The 17719-nt window shown below is 47.1% G+C and overlaps 1 protein-coding gene across 3 annotated transcripts in view; it reads left to right on the forward strand.

Moving 5' to 3' along the window:
* The window catches only part of ROBO1 (roundabout guidance receptor 1), an 829371-nt gene that overhangs the window by 477642 nt on the left and 334010 nt on the right, over positions 1-17719 (forward strand). The window contains exon 1 of one of the 3 annotated variants that reach the window (XM_038766036.1): positions 5258-5361. The exons of the other annotated variants lie outside the window; for them this stretch is intronic. Coding sequence (XP_038621964.1) covers positions 5304-5361 — 58 coding nt within the window. The 5' untranslated portion in view covers positions 5258-5303. Of the gene's footprint in view, positions 1-5257; positions 5362-17719 lie in introns of those variants that run through there. 3 annotated transcript variants of the gene reach the window in all.

The following is a 17719-nucleotide window of genomic DNA, read 5'->3' on the forward strand; positions in this document are numbered from 1 at the left end:
TGACTTCAGATTGCTTTGTTGGGTGATTTGTCTAAAGTTTTCAACCACCTCATCGCCGCACACAGAGAAGGGAACTTTTGTTTGGGGAGTCACTGAGATTTTGACGACCGTGGCCGACTCGCTGCCTCCTTTTTGCAGAGCGAAATAGGGACCATTTACAGAAGGAAATGGGGATCTTTTGCCGGAATTGGGATTTCCCTCGGCAGCGTGAAGCAGCGCGGCTCCGCGGCAAGAGCCCGGGCTTGGGAGTGAAGAGGACATGGGTTCTAATCCTGCTCCCGCCACTTGTCTGCCGTGTGCCCTTGGGCCTGCCGCTTCACTTCTCTGGGCCTCAGTGATCTCATCTGTAAAATGGGGATTAATAATGAGAATGATGGTGTTTGTTAAGTGCTTACTATGGGCGAAGCACTGTTCTAAGCGCCAGGGGGGATACAAGGTAACGAGGTTGTCCCACGTGGGGGGTCGCAGTCTTCATCCCCATTTTCCAGATGAGATCACTGAGGCCCAGTGTAGTGACTTGCTCCAAATCACACAGTAGACGAGTGGCGGAGCCGAGATTAGAACCCACCACCTGACTCCCCAACTCGTGCTCCTTCCACTAAACCACACTGCCTGTGAGCCCCACGTGGGATGATCTGATTCACGTGGGATGATCTCATCATCAATTGTATTTATTGAGCGCTTACTGTGTGCAGAGCACTGTACTAAGCGCTTGATTACCTTCTGAAGCGATCTGATTACCTTCTGTCTGAGCCCGCTGTTGGGTAGGGACTGTCTCTTTGTGTTGCCGACTTGTACTTTCCAAGCGCTTAGTACAGTGCTCTGCACACAGTAAGCGCTCAATAAATATGATTGATTGATTCTGTCCACCCCAGCGCTTCAGCCCGTTGCTCAGCCAGTGCTTTGCACATAGCGCTTAACAAATGCCATCATTATTAGCAGCGTGGCTCATTGGAAAGAGCCCGGGTTTGGGAGTCAGAGGTCACGGGTTCGAATTCTGACTCCGCCACTTGTCTGCTGTGTGACTTTGGGCAAGGCGCTTCTCTGAGCCTCTGTTCCCTCGTCTGTAAAATGGGGCTGAAGGCTGTTGCCAGTCCAGTGCTGTGCACACAGTAAGCGCTCGATAAATACAATTGAATGAATATATGCTGCCGGCTTGTGCTTCCCAAGCGCTTAGTCCGGTGCTGTGCGCACAGTAAGTGCTCAATAAGTACGATTGAATGAATATATGCTGCCAGCTTGCGCTTCCCAAGCGCTTAGTACGGTGCTCGGCACACAGTAAGCGCTCGATGAATACGATTGAATGAATATATGTTGCCAGCTTTCGCTTCCCAAGCGCTTAGTCCAGTGCTGCGCGCACAGTAAGCGCTCGATACATACAATTGAATGAATATATGTTGCCAACTTGCGCTTCCCAAGAGCTTAGTCCAGTGCTCTGCACACAGTAAGAGTGCGCTTAGTCCAGTGCTGTGCGCACAGTAAGCGCGCAATCAATACGATTGAATGAATGAATGACCGTCTCTCTAGGTTGCCGACTTGCCCTTCCCAAGCGCTTAGTCCGGTGCTGTGCGCACAGGAAGCGCTCAATCAATACGACTGAATGACTATGTGCTGCCAGTTTGCGCTTCCCAAGCGCTTAGTCCGGTGCTGTGCGCACAGTAAGCGCTCAATCAATACGATTGAACGAATATGTGCTGCCAGCTTGCGCTTCCCAAGCGCTTAGTCCGGTGCTGTGCGCACAGTAAGCGCGCAATAAATACGATTGAATGAATGAATGAATGAATGACCGTCTCTCTAGGTTGCCGACTTGCCCTTCCCAAGCGCTTAGTCCAGTACTGTGCGCACAGTAAGCGCTCAATCAATACGATTGAATGAATATGTGCTGCCAGCTTGCGCTTCCCAAACGCTTAGTCCAGTGCTTTGTGCACAGTAAGCGCTCAATCAATAGGATTGTATGACTATATGCTGCCAGTTTGCGCTTCCCAAGCGCTTAGTCCAGTCCTGTGCGCACAGTAAGCGCTCAATAAATACGATTGAATGAGTATATGTTGCCAGCTTGCGCTTCCCAAGCGCTTAGTCCGGTGCTGTGCGCACAGTAAGCGCTCAATAAATACGATTGAATGAATGAATGACCTTCTCTCTAGGTTGCCGAGTTGCCCTTCCCAAGCGCTTAGTCCAGTGCTGTGTGCACAGTAAGCGCTCAATCAATACGACTGAATGAATGAATGACTGACCGTCTCTATATGTTGCCGACTTGCCCTCCCCAAGCGCTTAGTCTGGTGCTGCGCGCTTAGTAAGCACGCAATCAATACAATTGAATGACTATGTGCTGCCGGCTTGCGCTTCCCAAGCGCTTAGTCCGGTGCTGGGCGCACAGTAAGCGCTCAATCAGTACGACTGAATGAATGAATGACTGACCGTCTCTATATGTTAACGACTTGCCCTCCCCAAGCGCTTAGTCTGGTGCTGCGCGCTTAGTAAGCGCGCAATCAATACGACTGAATGAATATGTGCTGCCGGCTTGGGCTTCCCAAGCGCTTAGTCCGGTGTTGTGCGCACCGTAAGCGCTCAATCAATACGATTGAATGAATGAATGACCGTCCCTCTAGGTTGCCGACTTGCGCTTCCCAAGCGCTTAGTCCGGTGCTGCGCGCGCAGTAAGTGCTCAATCAATACAATTGAATGAATATGTGCTGCCAGCTTGCGCTTCCCAAGCGCTTAGTCCAGTCCTGTGCGCACCGTAAGCGCTCAATAAATACGATTGAATGAGTATATGCTGCCGGCTTGCGCTTCCCAAGCGCTTAGTCCGGTGCTGGGCGCGCAGTAAGCGCGCAGTCAATACGACTGAATGAATGAATGACCGTCTCTATATGTTGCCGACTTGCCCTCCCCAAGCGCTTAGTCCGGTGCTGCGCGCGCAGTAAGCGCTCAATCAATACGATTGAATAAATATGTGCTGCCGGCTTGCGCTTCTCAAGCGCTTAGTCCGGTGCTGCGCGCTTAGTAAGCGCTCAGTCAATACGATTGAATGAATATGTGCTGCCAGCTTGCGCTTCCCAAGCGCTTAGTCCGGTGCTGGGCGCGCAGTAAGCGCGCAGTCAATACGACGGAATGAATGACTGACCGTCTCTATATGTTGCCGACTTGCCCTCCCCAAGCGCTTAGTCTGGTGCTGCGCGCTTAGTAAGCGCGCAATCAATACGATTGAATGAATATGTGCTGCCGGCTTGCGCTTCCCAAGCGCTTAGTCCGGTGCTGCGCGCGCAGTAAGCGCTCAGTCAATACGATTGAATGAATGAATGACCTTCTCTCTAGGTTGCCGACTTGCCCTTCCCAAGCGCTTAGTCCGGTGCTGTGCGCACAGGAAGCGCTCAATCAATACGACTGAATGACTATATGCTGCCGGCTTGCGCTTCCCAAGCGCTTAGTCTGGTGCTGTGCGCGCAGTAAGCGCTCAATAAGTACGATTGAATGAATATGTGCTGGCAGCTTGCGCTTCCCAAGCGCTTAGTCTGGTGCTGCGCGCGCAGTAAGTGCTCAATCAATACAATTGAATGAATATGTGCTGCCAGCTTGCGCTTCCCAAGCGCTTAGTCCAGTCCTGTGCGCACCGTAAGCGCTCAATAAATACGATTGAATGAGTATATGCTGCCGGCTTGCGCTTCCCAAGCGCTTAGTCCGGTGCTGTGCGCGCAGTAAGCGCGCAATCAATACGATTGAATGAATGAATGACCGTCTCTATATGTTGCCGACTTGCGCTTCCCAAGCGCTTAGTCCGGTGCTGCGCGCGCAGTAAGCGCGCAATCAATACGATTGAATGAATATGTGCTGCCGGCTTGCGCTTCCCAAGCGCTTAGTCCGGTGCTGCGCGCGCAGTAAGCGCTCAATCAATACGATTAAATGAATATATGTTGCCGACTTGCGCTTCCCAAGCGCTTAGTCCGGTGCTGTGCGCACAGTAAGCGCTCAATCAATACGATTGAATGAATGAATGACTGACCGTCTCTATATGTTAACGACTTGCCCTCCCCAAGCGCTTAGTCTGGTGCTGCGCGCGCAGTAAGCGCGCAATCAATACGATTGAATGAATATGTGCTGCCGGCTTGCGCTTCCCAAGCGCTTAGTCCGGTGCTGTGCGCACCGTAAGCGCTCAATCAATACGATTGAATGAATGAATGACCGTCCCTCTAGGTTGCCGACTTGCGCTTCCCAAGCGCTTAGTCTGGTGCTGCGCGCGCAGTAAGCGCTCAGTCAATACAATTGAATGAGTATGTGTTGCCAGCTTGCGCTTCCCAAGCGCTTAGTCCGGTGCTGCGCGCGCAGTAAGCGCTCAATCAATACGACTGAATGACTATATGCTGCCGGCTTGCGCTTCCCAAGCGCTTAGTCCGGTGCTCTGCACACAGTAAGCGTGCAATCAATACGACTGAATGAATGAATGACCGTCATCCCTATGTTGCCGACTTGCGCTTCCCAAGCGCTTAGTCCGGTGCTGCGCGCGCAGTAAGCGCTCAATCAATCAATCAATCAATCAATCGTATTGATTGAGCGCTTACTATGTGCAGAGCACTGTACTAGGCGCTTGGGAAGTACAAATTGGCAACACATAGAGACAGTCCCTAATCAATACGATTGAATGAATATGTGCTGCCAGCTTGCGCTTCCCAAGCGCTTAGTACGGTGCTCGGCACACAGTAAGCGCTCAATCAATACGACTGAATGACTATGTGTTGCCGACTTGCGCTTCCCAAGCGCTTAGTCCGGTGCTGCGCGCGCAGTGAATGTGAATGAATGAATGACTGAGTGGGGGGCGGGGACGCGGCCCCTTTAAGGCCGTCGGGGGGGCGGGGTCGGTCGGTCCCTCCCTCCTTCCCTCCAGGCCGGCGGGGGCCCCAGCACCGGGCCGGACAACTTGGGGTTTGCTCATCCCAGCGCCCGCCCCGACACACACACACACACACACGCACACGGACACACACACAACACAACACACACACACACACACACACGCACTGCCCCCCGTTTCGGGGAGGGGGCCATGGTGGAGGGCGGTGGGGGGCTCCATCCCGGCTCCATCCCCCCGCCGGCGATGGGCGCGGGGCGGGAGGCTCCGCCGCCCAGCTCGCAGCCGGGCCCGGCCGCCGCGCCCCTCCCGCGGGGAAACTGAGGCACGGGCGGAGGAGGAGGAGGAAGAGGAGCCCGCCCGCCCCGTGGATTGAGCGCGTCGCTGGGGAGGCCCGGCCCGGCCCGGCCCGGCCCCCTTTCCGTGGCATGAGCCCACCTCCGACCAACAGTCGGGGACAATGATCCCCGCGGACCCTGCGCACTTTTACCTCTTTGGATTAATCTGCCTCTGTTCAGGTAACCCAGCCCCGTCTCCCTCCCCCCCTGCAGGAGGTGATTCCCCCAGCCCTACTTATTGAGCGCCTACTGCCTGCCCGCTCTTCTGTCTCTACACGTTGCCAGCTTGGACTTCCCGAGCGCTTAATAATGATAATAATGGTATTTAGTCTCCCCCTTTTAGGCCGTGAGCCCACTGTTGGGGAGGGACTGTCTCTCTATGTTGCCAATTTGTACTTCCCAAGCGCTTAATAATAATAATAATGACATTTAGTCTCCCCCTTTTAGACCGTGAGCCCACTGTTGGGTAGGGACTGTATATGTTGCCAATTTGTACTTCCCAAGCGCTTAATAATAATGATAATGGCATTTAGTCTCCCCCTTTTAGACCGTGAGCCCACTATTGGGTAGGGACTGTCTCTATATGTTGCCAATTTGCACTTCCCAAGCGCTTAATAATAATAATAATGGCATTTAGTCTCCCCCTTTTAGACCGTGAGCCCACTGTTGGGTAGGGACTGTCTCTATATGTTGCCAACTTGTACTTCCCAAGCGCTTAATAATACTAATAATGGCATTTAGTCTCTCCCTTTTAGACTGTGAGCCCACTGTTGGGTAGGGACTGTCTCTATATGTTGCCAGCTTGTACTTCCCAAGCGCTTAATAATACTAATAATGGCATTTATTCTCCCCCTTTTAGACTGTGAGCCCACTGTTGGGTAGGGACTGTCTCTATATGGTGCCAGCTTGTACTTCCCAAGCGCTTAATAATACTAATAATGGCATTTATTCTCCCCCTTTTGGACTGTGAGCCCACTGTTGGGTAGGGACTGTCTCTATATGGTGCCAATTTGTACCTCCCAAGCGCTTAATAATAATAATAATGGCATTTATTCTCCCCCTTTTAGACCGTGAGCCCACTGTTGGGTAGGGACTGTCTCTATATGTTGCCAGCTTGTACTTCCCAAGCGCTTAGTACAGTGCTCTGCACGCAGTAAGCGCTCAATAAGTACGATTGATTGATTAAGCACGTGTGTCCGCTGTTGGGTTGGGAGCGTCTCTAGATGTTGCCAATTTGTGCACACAGTAAGCGCTCATTAAGCACGTGTGTCCGCTGTTGGGTAGGGACTGTCTCTATATGTTGCCAATTTGTACTTCCCAAGCGCTTAATAATAATAATGGCATTTATTCTCCCCCTTTTAGACCGTGAGCCCACTGTTGGGGAGGGACTGTCTCTATATGTTGCCAATTTGTACCTCCCAAGCACTTAATAATAATAATAATAATGGCATTTACTCTTCCCCTTTTAGACTATGAGCCCACTGTTGGGTAGGGACTGTCTCTGTATGTTGCCAATTTGTACTTCCCAAGCGCTTAATAATAATAGTAATAATAATAATGGCATTTATTCTCCCCCTTTTAGGCCGTGAGCCCACTGTTGGGTAGGGACTGTCTCTATATGGTGCCAATTTGTACTTCCCAAGCGCTTAGTACGGCGCTCTGCACATAGTAAGCGCTCAATGAATACGATTGATGATGATGATTTATTAAGCGCTTACTATGTGCTAAGCGCCCGGGGGGGGGGGAACACGTTAATCAGGTTGTCCCACGTGGGGCTCACAGTCTTCATCCCCATTTTACAGATGAGGCCCAGAGAAGTGAAGTGACTCGCCCAAAGTCACACAGCTGACAAGTGGCGGAGCTGGGATTTGAACCCATGTGCGCACAGTAAGCGCTCATTAAGTACGTGTGTCCGCTGTCGGGTAGGGACTGCCTTCAGATGTTGCCAGCTTCTACTTCCCAAGCGGTTAATACGGTGCTCTGCGCTCAGTAGGCACTCAGTAAGTACGTGTGCCCGCTGTTGGGTAGGGACCGTCTGCAGATGTTGCCAACTTGGACTTCCCAAGCGCTTAGTACGGTGCTTTGCACACAGTAAGCGCTCATTAAATACGTGTGCCCGCTGTTGGGGAGGGACCGCCTCTAGATGTTGACAGCTTGGACTTCCCAAGCGCTTAGTACAGCGCTCTGCGTACAGTAAGTACTCATTAAGCACGTGTGCCCGCTGTTGGTCTCTAGATGTTGCCAACTTGGACTTCCCAAGCGCTTAGTACGGTGTTGTGCACACAGTAAGCGCTCATTAAGTACGTGTGTCCGCTGTTGGGGAGGGACCGTCTCTAGATGTTGCCAGCTTGGACTTCCCAAGCGCTTAGTACGGTACTATCTACTCTATTTTATTTTGTTAGTATGGTTTTGTTCTCTGTCTCCCCCTTCTAGACTGTGAGCCCACTGTTGGGTAGGGCCTGTCTCTATATGTTGACAGCTTGTACTTCCCAAGCGCTTAGTACGGTGCTATCTACTCTATTTTATTTTGTTAGTATGGTTTTGTTCTCTGTCTCCCCCTTCTAGACTGTGAGCCCACTGTTGGGTAGGGCCTGTCTCTATATGTTGCCAGCTTGTACTTCCCAAGCGCTTAGTACAGTGCTCTGCACACAGTAAGCGCTCAATAAATACAGTTGATTGATTAAGCACGTGTGTCTGCTGTTGGGTTGGGACCGTCTCTAGTTGTTGCCAATTTGTACGTCCCAAGCGCTTAGTACAGTGCTCTGCACACAGTAAGCGCTCATTAAGTACGTGTGCCCGCTGTTGGGTAGGGACCGTCTCTAGATGTTGCCAGCTAGTACTTACCAAGCGCTTAGTACGGTGCTATCTATTCTATTTATTTTATTTTGTTAGTATGTTTGGTTTTGTTCTCTGTCTCCCCCTTCTAGACTGTGAGCCCACTGTTGGGTAGGGCCTGTCTCTATATGTTGCCAGCTTGTATTTCCCAAGCGCTTAGTACAGTGCTCTGCACACAGTAAGCGCTCATTAAGTACAATTGATTGATTGATTAAGCACGTGTGTCCGCTGTTGGGTTGGGAGCGTCTCCAGATGTTGCCAATTTGTGCACACAGTAAGCTCTCATTAAGCACGTGTGTCCGCTGTTGGGTTGGGACCGTCTCTAAATGTTGCCAATTTGTACGTCCCGAGCGCTTAGTACAGTGCTCTGCCCACAGTAAGCGCTCATTAAATACGATTGAATGAAGGAATGAATGTGTGCAGAGCGCCGGACTAAGGTTATGGGTTCCAGTCCCGACCCCGCCGCTTGTCAGATGGGTGACTTTGGGCAAGTCATTTAACTGCTCCGAGCCTTAGTGACCTCATCGGGAAAATGGGGATTAGGGCAGTGAGCCCCCCGTGGGACAACCTGATCATCTTGTATCTCCCCCACCAGCGCTTAGAGCAGTGCTTGGCACATAGTAAGCCCTTAACAAAAGCCATTATTATTAGTAGTAGTAGGTAGGGGCTGTCTCTGTCTGTTGCCAGCTTGTACTTCCCAAGCGCTTAGTACAGTGCTCTGCACACAGTAAGCGCTCAGTAAATACGATTGGTAGTAGTAGTACTAGTATTCTCTGGGCCTCAGTGACCTCATCTGGAAAATGGGGATTAGGACTGTGAGCCCCCCGTGGGACAACCTGATCACTTTGTATCCCCCCTACCAGCGTTTAGAACAGTGCTTGGCACATAATAAGCGTTTAACATGCCATTATTATTATTAATTATTCTCTGGGCCTCAGCGACCTCATCTGGAAAATGGGGATTAAGGCTATGAGCCCCCCGTGGGACAACCTGATCACTTTGTATCCCCCCTATCAGCGCTTAGAACAGTGCTTGGCACATAGTAAGCGCTTAACATGCCATTATTATTATTATTATTATTCTCTGGGCCTCAGCGACCTCATCTGGAAAATGGGGATTAAGGCTATGAGCCCCACGGGGGACAACCTCATCACCTTGTATCCCCCCAGCGCTTAGAACAGTGCTTGGCACAGAGTCAGCGCTTAACAAGTACCATTATTATTATTATTATTATTACTCTCCTTCTCCCCCTTTAACAAGTACCATTATTATTATTACTCTCCTCCCCCATTTCTTGGTATCCCCGAGGCTTGTGCGAGGCCCTTTGGACGAATGCAAGCCAGCGTTTAGAACAGTCCTTTGCACATAGTAAGCGCTTAACAAATGCCATCATTATTATTATTATTATTCAACCTGGATTAGGGGGAGGGGGGCGGAGAGAGGGTTTGGGGGGCGGTCCGGATCATCCCCAAACCGGTCCTTGTCCCCCCCTCTCCCCCACGCTGGGCTAAAGGGGCTTATTAGGCGTTGTTTCATGGAAGTCAAAGCTGTAATTCAATGCGATGATAAAGAAACTGCAAGAAATGAGTCCCTCCTACGAGACCATCTGAGCCGGCAGGAGCCCGGCCTGGGGAGTTAGGTCGTGGGTTCTAATCCCGTCACCGCCACTCGTCAGCTTCGGGCAAGTCACTTCACTTCTCTGGGCCTCAATAACCTCATCTGTAAAATGGGGATTGATAATGATAATGGTTGTGAGCCCATTGTTGGGTAGAGACCGTCTCTCTGTGTTGCCGACTTGTACTTCCCAAGCGCCTAGCACAGTGCTCTGCACACAGTAAGCGCTCAATAAATACGAATGAGTGAGTGTTAAGCGCTTACTACGTGCCAAGCACTGTTCTAAGCGCAGGGGTTTATGCAAGTTAAACTGTGAGCTCCACGTGGGGCAGTCTGATAACCTTGTATCCACCCCAGCTCTTAGAACAGTGCTGGGCACATAGTAAGCGCTTAATGAATACTGTTATTATTAATTATTTTTAGTATTATTATTAATTCTTCTCTCCGGCTGGGGTTGGAAGTGTGGCGGGCGAGAAGGGAGATGGCAAGTAGCCCTGGGGATCCTGTTAGCCCGGCCTCCGGGACCTTTGGGATTATGCTTTTCGTATAGTAAACGGTTAACAAATGCTATTATTATTATTATTATTATTATTATTGTGCTTGGCTTCCCACGGGCCCAGCTGGCAGGGATCACCCGGATTTTGTCTGCTCCTAAAACAATCCCACTGCTGGGCTCCTGGGCCATACCAGTTACGACAAGCACAGAGATACGTTTCTCAGCCCGTGCCCCAGTTTTGTTTTTTTCCTGTTCCTTTTGGTTTTGATCAAAAGTTGAATGGTTCCCCTTATCCCTCCCCTCCTCCCCCCAAACTAATATTTTTAACCAAAAATAAAAGTTCTCAGCAGTGGGGGGCGTTAACGGCCTGCGATTGTCCAAAGGCTAAGCGTTTCAGTCCCCGGAACAATCGTTGTTGTTTTTGTTTTGGTACCATCAAATGTGTGTAAACAGTGATTTGGAAAGTATGTGATCAGGCTGTGAAAACCGATTAGCTCCAACAGTTGTGATACCTCTTGGTCCAGCGATCAGGGATCACACAAAGAAGGAAACCCAGATGATCCAAGGAAGAATTCCACCGGCCTGATGTTCTTTGTTTAAAAAAAAAAAAAATAGAACTTTTAAGGTATTTTAGAGGAGACCCCATTTGTATCACAATGGGGGGTTAAATCGCAACTTTAACTCTGGTCTATCGCTACCTTTCCCCGCCTACTTCCCCTTCCGTAGTAGAAACGTCCTAGTAGTTTGAATGTCTGGTTGATTGAGTGTATCTTTCTTTCTCCTGACCGCCCCATCCCCTTCCCCAGTGATGCAAATCAAAATCACCAATAGTAGATCTCTCAATTTTCCGCTTTTCCCTGGCATTCTCCAGTTTATAGCCTCAGATGGCTTTGAGATTATTTTTGATTCACCTTTTCTGTTAAAGTTTAGTCGTGTGTGTAAAGTGAAGTGTCATCGTGATAAATGATGGAAGAAGAGATTATTGGAGATAGGGGGATTAATGGTCATTAGTCACTGTTTGAGTTTGGTTTGTATGTGTTGGGACATCTTATCGTGCCTGTAGATTAAAGATAGGGTCATACTAATAGGGTATCACTGATAGCACCTTGTGTCCGCTTGCAAGCTCTGCCTTCTATAGAAAACCATTTAATGTCTATGAATTTCAGATCTTACAGCTGTCCACAGTTAGTAATGTAAGCGGTTTTTTTGTATTGGTTATATTTCTCATTTATAAAATTGGGATATCTTGCGGTTTTGAAGAGTCTTATTTGTTAAGGCTTTTTGCGATTAAATTTTCAGTTAAGCATGCACTTCTTTTTTTTTTCTTTAGACAGCTGTTTTCCTACAGCATATGTGCTTATCTATTGTTCCTGTCAGCCCGTAGGCCAGAGGTGTCTTTATGAAGTGCTCCTTCACATTTAACGTGCAGCTTTTCATCATCCATCAGAGGACTCTTAAGCAGCCAAATCAGCAAATCCTGGGTTTGGGAGTACAAAACCATAAACTAGCCACTTGAATAGCATTTGCATCAGGACATACCATTCTTTTCCATTTAAATACAATGTCAGAGGACCCAGAGGAGTGAGAAAAGTGAGGGGGCATAGAAGACACCTGGTCAGTGAATGAATGAATGAATGAAGTTTTTGAAAGATTAAATTTCAGACCTAGGCCAGATCACAGATCTATAGAATGACTGAGGGAAATGAGTTAACTAAATGTGTTTAAATAATGCTGAGAAGGCAGTTGTTTTTCTTATACTGTTTGCCCATTTAGCCAAGATGGACCATCGTGTTCAGTTTATATACTATGAACAATCTGTAGTTGGTAGTGTGTGATAGAACCCAAGTGCTAAGAGAAGCACTGGGTTTAGATGATTTGTTGTTGGTTTTTTTTTAAGTTCTGTTTATTAGCATAGTGCTACAACATATGGCGTCTGTCAAGTGAATTAATTTTTTTTTTTGGTAAGTGTGGTTTCTGAAAACCTTTGATTATTTTTTGGATTCCCGTATTTCTTCCCCGGACAGCTGCAGTGTAATATGGAAAAATAATAGAAGGAAATCTGTGTGGTCTGTGAGCAGCTTATTCTTTGTATTTTGCCTGCTTGGTTAGTCAAGTCACCTAACTCAGACTTATTTTCAAGAGGACAAGTTGATTTAATAGGGTTAAATGGTGAATTCCAGCCTAAGGTATTGCCTGAAATTTCCATGGTGGGGGAGGGCAGGGGGGAGGGAGGAGAGTGGTATTTTGGCTGACTTGTTTTTCCCCCAAACGTGAAAGAGGGGAGAGGGATATGGGCTTGTGTTAGTTGTTCTGTATGAGCCATTTGGTCAAACCTCTGCCTATCCCATTTACTTAGGTTGAGGTTTGTTTTCCATTATAGCAAGCTGGCAAGTGAATTTTGAAAGACCAATAATATTAGGTTGGCTTCCATACTAGGCCTCGTAATTGAGTTTATATACCTTGCTGTTGAGTTATGTGGTTGCTATTGAAAGAGGACAGATGTCAGTGGAAACCTACTTGATCATGGAAATTCTTGCATTGGTATGTTTCATTTTGGCTTAAAAAGACCGTTGGATGGAAGATACAATCCTGTTCATTTACTTAGGTTTTTTTTCTCCAAATTGGAGGTTAATTTAGACTCCCACTTGTGTAAATGCCTACAGCTGTCCCTCATTTCATCTTGAAGTTTTGAGAAATAGTAGTGTAAGGCAGATGGTAAAGAGGACTCAGTCTTGCAGAAGGTGGGGAGAGTGGGAGTGGTGAGGAAGTTAATGCCTTCAGACTCTTTGAGGACATGAAAACAGACTGCTGGTTAGGCCCATGTTGGGAAAGTAGTATGTGATGCCAGTACTCTGTGTTTTTCTGGATTTTTTTTTCCTCCGTATTATGTCCTTCTGCCTCTTCCACCGTAATCTACTCAAAGACACTCAGCAATCTTCTTGGTTTTTGGCATTGTTCTTGCCTTCTGTTACTAATACTATTATAGCAACACTGCACAACAGTTTGCAGTGATGCTCTAATACAGTAATCATTATGGTACTTGTTAAACGCTGACTGTGTGCCAAGCACTGTTCTAAGCACCGAGGTGGATACAAGTTAGGTTGGATGCAGCCCCCGTCCCACATAGGGTTCATACTCTGCTCCCTATTTTACAGATGAGGTAACTTAGGCTCAGAGAAGTGGAGTGACTTGCCCAAGGTCACTCAGCAGACATGTGGCAGAGCTGGGATTAGAACCCATGACCTTCCGACTCCCAGGCCCGCCGTGCTCTATCCGCTAAGTCTTGCTGCTTCTCCTACAGCACTGCAGTATCATTCTACTCTCTCCCCCACCCGACCTTCACCCCAAAAGTACTTACCAACCCACTGACAAGGGAAATTAGGCACAATGTGGACATCACCCCCATCGAACTGGCTCCTTCTTTTCCTTTCCTGCTCAGAGAACACCCGTGTGTGCTCTTGAGTCACACAGTGTTCGTCGTATCCAGGTTTCCCTCATATAATCTGATTCTTGCTTTCTAAAGGTTTGATGGTGAAAAGGGTGAGGTTTCAATTTGGGTCAGAAGGACCCTACATGTTGAGGGAAGCTGTTATTAAAATTGGCTTGGTACAATGGTGGGCTCAAGGCAGTGGCGAGCTCAAGACAGTGACAAGCTCCAGGTGAAGTTCTTACTTCACATGATCAAATCAGTCATATTTATTGAACGCTTAATGTACTAAACGCTTGAGAGAGTACAATATAACAGAGTTGGTAGATATGTTCCCTCCCATGCAGTTCAAGTACAGATTTGAAAGCTGAAACTGATAAGGCTCACAGATAGTGAATAGAAACAGAAGGTGGAAGAGATTTGGGAAAGCAACTTTTTTCCAAATGACCATTTGAATCCCCACTTCACCTACATTCTGTGAAAGAGTTCTGAAGCAATTCCTCTGATATCCTCCTTTCAAGTCAAATTTTCTGGCCTTTCTTCTTTTCTATTTAAATAAATGTAAATTGGGCATATTAGCATGTAGGAAAGGTTGTAGACAGAGGGTTTGTTAAATGTAAACTCAATTCACCTGTCCTAAGGACTAGAGAAGGGAAAAAAAAATAAACTAGGTCTTTTTCTGCTGAAAGGGGAAACCGCATTTGGAGTAAAGCAAACCTGCAGCTAGAAGGAAGCAGCATCCAAAGAGATCAGTCATCCATTCAACTCCCCAGCAGTCTAAGGGATGGGAGACAATTAGAGGGTTAGAACCAGACAAGAGTAGGGAAATATCCACGCAGGGTTGCTGTATAATTGGGCTATATTTCTTGTAGCATTTATGGCTTTTACATTTCCTCCCTAGCCGCATACTAGATGGTAATCAAGTCTAATCTGTAAGGTGATTTAAGTACAGAAAAAAAAATCACAATTTGTAAGTTGACAAATTTCGAGAGATTTGATGCAGTATTCTAAACAGGAGCACACATTTAAATTAGTTTTTATGGTGTAAAGCTATATGGAGAGCCTATTTAGGTGCCTTTGTGATTTGAGTCTTGGCTGGTGTAGTGAAAAAAAATGCACCTATTACCCTTTAATATTTTCCAAACTTTCAGTGATTGTGCCTCGTTAAAAGAGGTTGAAAAACATCCTTATACTCTGTCATTTCCCCTATCTGTAATCTATTTTAATGCCTCTCTCCCCCTTTAGACCTGAAGCTCTGTGAGGACAGGGATCATGTCTACAAACTCTATGGTATTGTATTCTGCCAAGTGCCTAGTACAGTACTCTGCACACAGTAAGCACTCGATAAATATCATTGATTGATTTATAGTAGCCAAGATTGTCTTCTGAAGGTAAACTAGCTACAGTAGAGGTCCAAGTAGCTGTTTGTATGTGGTTGATGTGCACATGCTTTGGGTGTTGAGGAACTTGTTTTATTAAAGAAATGATAAAATACAATAGAGTAGGAGTCTCATGAGGGACTTTGTCTAATCTGATTCTTACCCCAGTGCTTAGAGCAGTGGTGGAAACATAGCGTGTCTTAGTGGAAAGAGCTCGGGCTTGGGAGTCAGAGGTCGTGGGTTCTAATCTTATCAACTGTGGACACTGTGTCCAACCTGATTTGCCTGTATCCACGTTAGCACTTAGAACAGTGCTTGGCACATATCGCTTAGCAAATACCGTCATTATTATAGTATTATTATTCACCCCCATTTTACGGAGGGGGTTACTGAGGCCCAGAAAAGTGAAGTGACTCACCCGGAGTTGCATAGCGGACAAGTGGCAGAGTCGAGATTGGAGCCCACGACCTCCGACTCCCAAGCCTGGGCAATTTCCACTCAGCCATGCTGCTTCTCAGCTACTAAGCGCTTGGGAGAGGATGGTAGAGGAATAAAGAAGAAGCAGCAGCATGGCTCAGTGGAAAGAGCTCAGGCTTGGGAGTCGGAGGTCGTGGGTTCTAGTCCCGGCTCCGGCACTCGTCACCTGTGTGATCTTGGGCGGGTCACTTCACCTCTCTGGGCCTCGGTTACCTCATCTGTAAAATGGGGCTTAAGACTGTGAGCCCCACGTGGGGCAACCTGATTACCTTATATCTAGCCCAGTGCTTGGCACACAACAAATACCAACATTATTATTATTATTATTATTAATAAACAGACACATCATGGTACAGCATTTCCTATCTAAGGCCCCAGACTGAGCCCTCCTTTTCCTTTGCTCCATCACCCCGACTCCCTATTATATGGTCAATAAGTGTGCCGTCATAATACTAAAAACCTCCTTTGTTTATAGAGATTGGTAAAAACGATCATCCAATGGCTCCAGGTGATAGACTGACGAAAGAAGATCCTTTTTAAGGAAGCACAATGACGTCTTGAAATTTCAGTTTCCATCCAAGATGATACAAAGTTGTTTCATTATATTCTGTCTACTTCCCAAGGTTCTATTCACAATGTGTCCTTCTGTTAGACATATAGGACTTCCCCAGAAAATGTATACATGTGGTAACCTTACCTAAAATGTTTATGCTTGCAAAGGATACTGTCACTTTTTTCTGTTTATGCTTTTACTAGTGGAAAGTGAGCCTTTCCTTTCCATAATCACTTGAGAAATGTCTTTGCCTTGAGGATTGAGGGAAACAATTGGTCACTGTGTCTAAGCAGTCCCTCTTCAATGTGGTTACAGTTGTTGTCCGCGTTGATGTGCCGACTGATGGTCAGTCCCAGCAAATGAAGCTTCTGCATGACTGCTGTTCACATATGACTGACTTCATGGTTAGTGATCTTGATGGGGCTGAGCTTTAAATACCTGGTTGACCAGCTGGTTGGAAGCTACTTAGGCATAGCCAATAAAATTGCCATCCTGCAGAGATCAAAAGATCCACCTCTTTTCATTTTGAGTTTGGATTACCGTGGTTTCCTTCTCTCTCTCTTCCTCTCTTTTTTTCTCCTCCAATGTTCTTTTTTGGAGAAAGAAAAGATTGTCTGATGTGGCCTAGAAGATAAGCTTTCATCTCCCATTTTTATAAAGGGGTATTTCCAGTGCCTCAGGGTTTCAGGTTGCTTCCTACTTTGGGTAAAGTATCAGCTTTGTTTCCTTTCAATCACCGCTAACTTCTGCCATTAACCTGGGGACATGCAGAGGTTTCCAAAAAAATGTATGCAGTGGTAGATCTATGCACTACATAATATTTGGAAGAATAAGACTGCATCTTAGACTCCATCCAAGGAGAAGTTCCTATTTTTTTAAAAAAAATTTATGGTACTTTTTAGTGCTTACTTTGTGCCAGCACTGTACTAAGCACTGGGGTACATATAGTCCATAGCCCCTTATGGGGTTCACAGTATTAGTTCCCATTTTACAGGTTTATTTTAATATTGTATTCTCTTGAGCGCTTAGTACAGTGCTCTGCACACAGTAAGGACTCAAATGCTATTGACTGACCATGGCAAGGAGTTTCTGTTTGTGGAGGTGGATCTTCTCTTTTCTCCCCTCCTAAGAGAGTTCTTGAGGAGAGGAGAAACATGGACGGAACTCCTTTTAGGAAATTGATCCTAACAGCAGAGCCAAGTATGGACTGGAGTAGGGAGAGACGGGGCAGGGAGATCAGCAAAGAGACTGATGCAGCAGTTAAGGTGGGGTAGAATAAGTGCTTGGGTCACCATATTAGCAGTTTTAACAGATTTTAGCAAGATATTGGAAAGGTTAAGCCAACAGGATTTGGTTGGTGATGGATTGAATCTGTGGGTTGAAAGAGATGTGTCAAGGATAACGCCACAGTTACCAGCGTGTGAGGTGGGGGATGGTGGTGCTGTCTACAGTGGTGGAAAAGTCAAAGGGAAGACAGGGTTTAGGTGGGAAGCTGAGGAGTTTTGTTTTGGACATGCCAAGTTTGAGTAGTCGGCGAGACCTCTGAGTAGAGATGTCCTGAAGACAGGAGGAAATAGGGTGAAGAAAACGAAAAAGATCAGAGCTGAATGTATAGATTTGAGAATCATCTATGTTCACAGCCATCCTTGGCTCCCTGCCTTGGAAGTTAATTTTTGTTTATTTACTCAGGCTAGTGCAATTGAGTGGAAGGTAAAAGAAGCTTTAGAGGGGTGCTGGGAACCTGAATTTGGTGCCCA

Source organism: Tachyglossus aculeatus, chromosome 24 (genome assembly GCF_015852505.1).
Source record: "Tachyglossus aculeatus isolate mTacAcu1 chromosome 24, mTacAcu1.pri, whole genome shotgun sequence".
In the NCBI taxonomy this organism is placed as follows: Eukaryota; Metazoa; Chordata; class Mammalia; order Monotremata; family Tachyglossidae; genus Tachyglossus; species Tachyglossus aculeatus.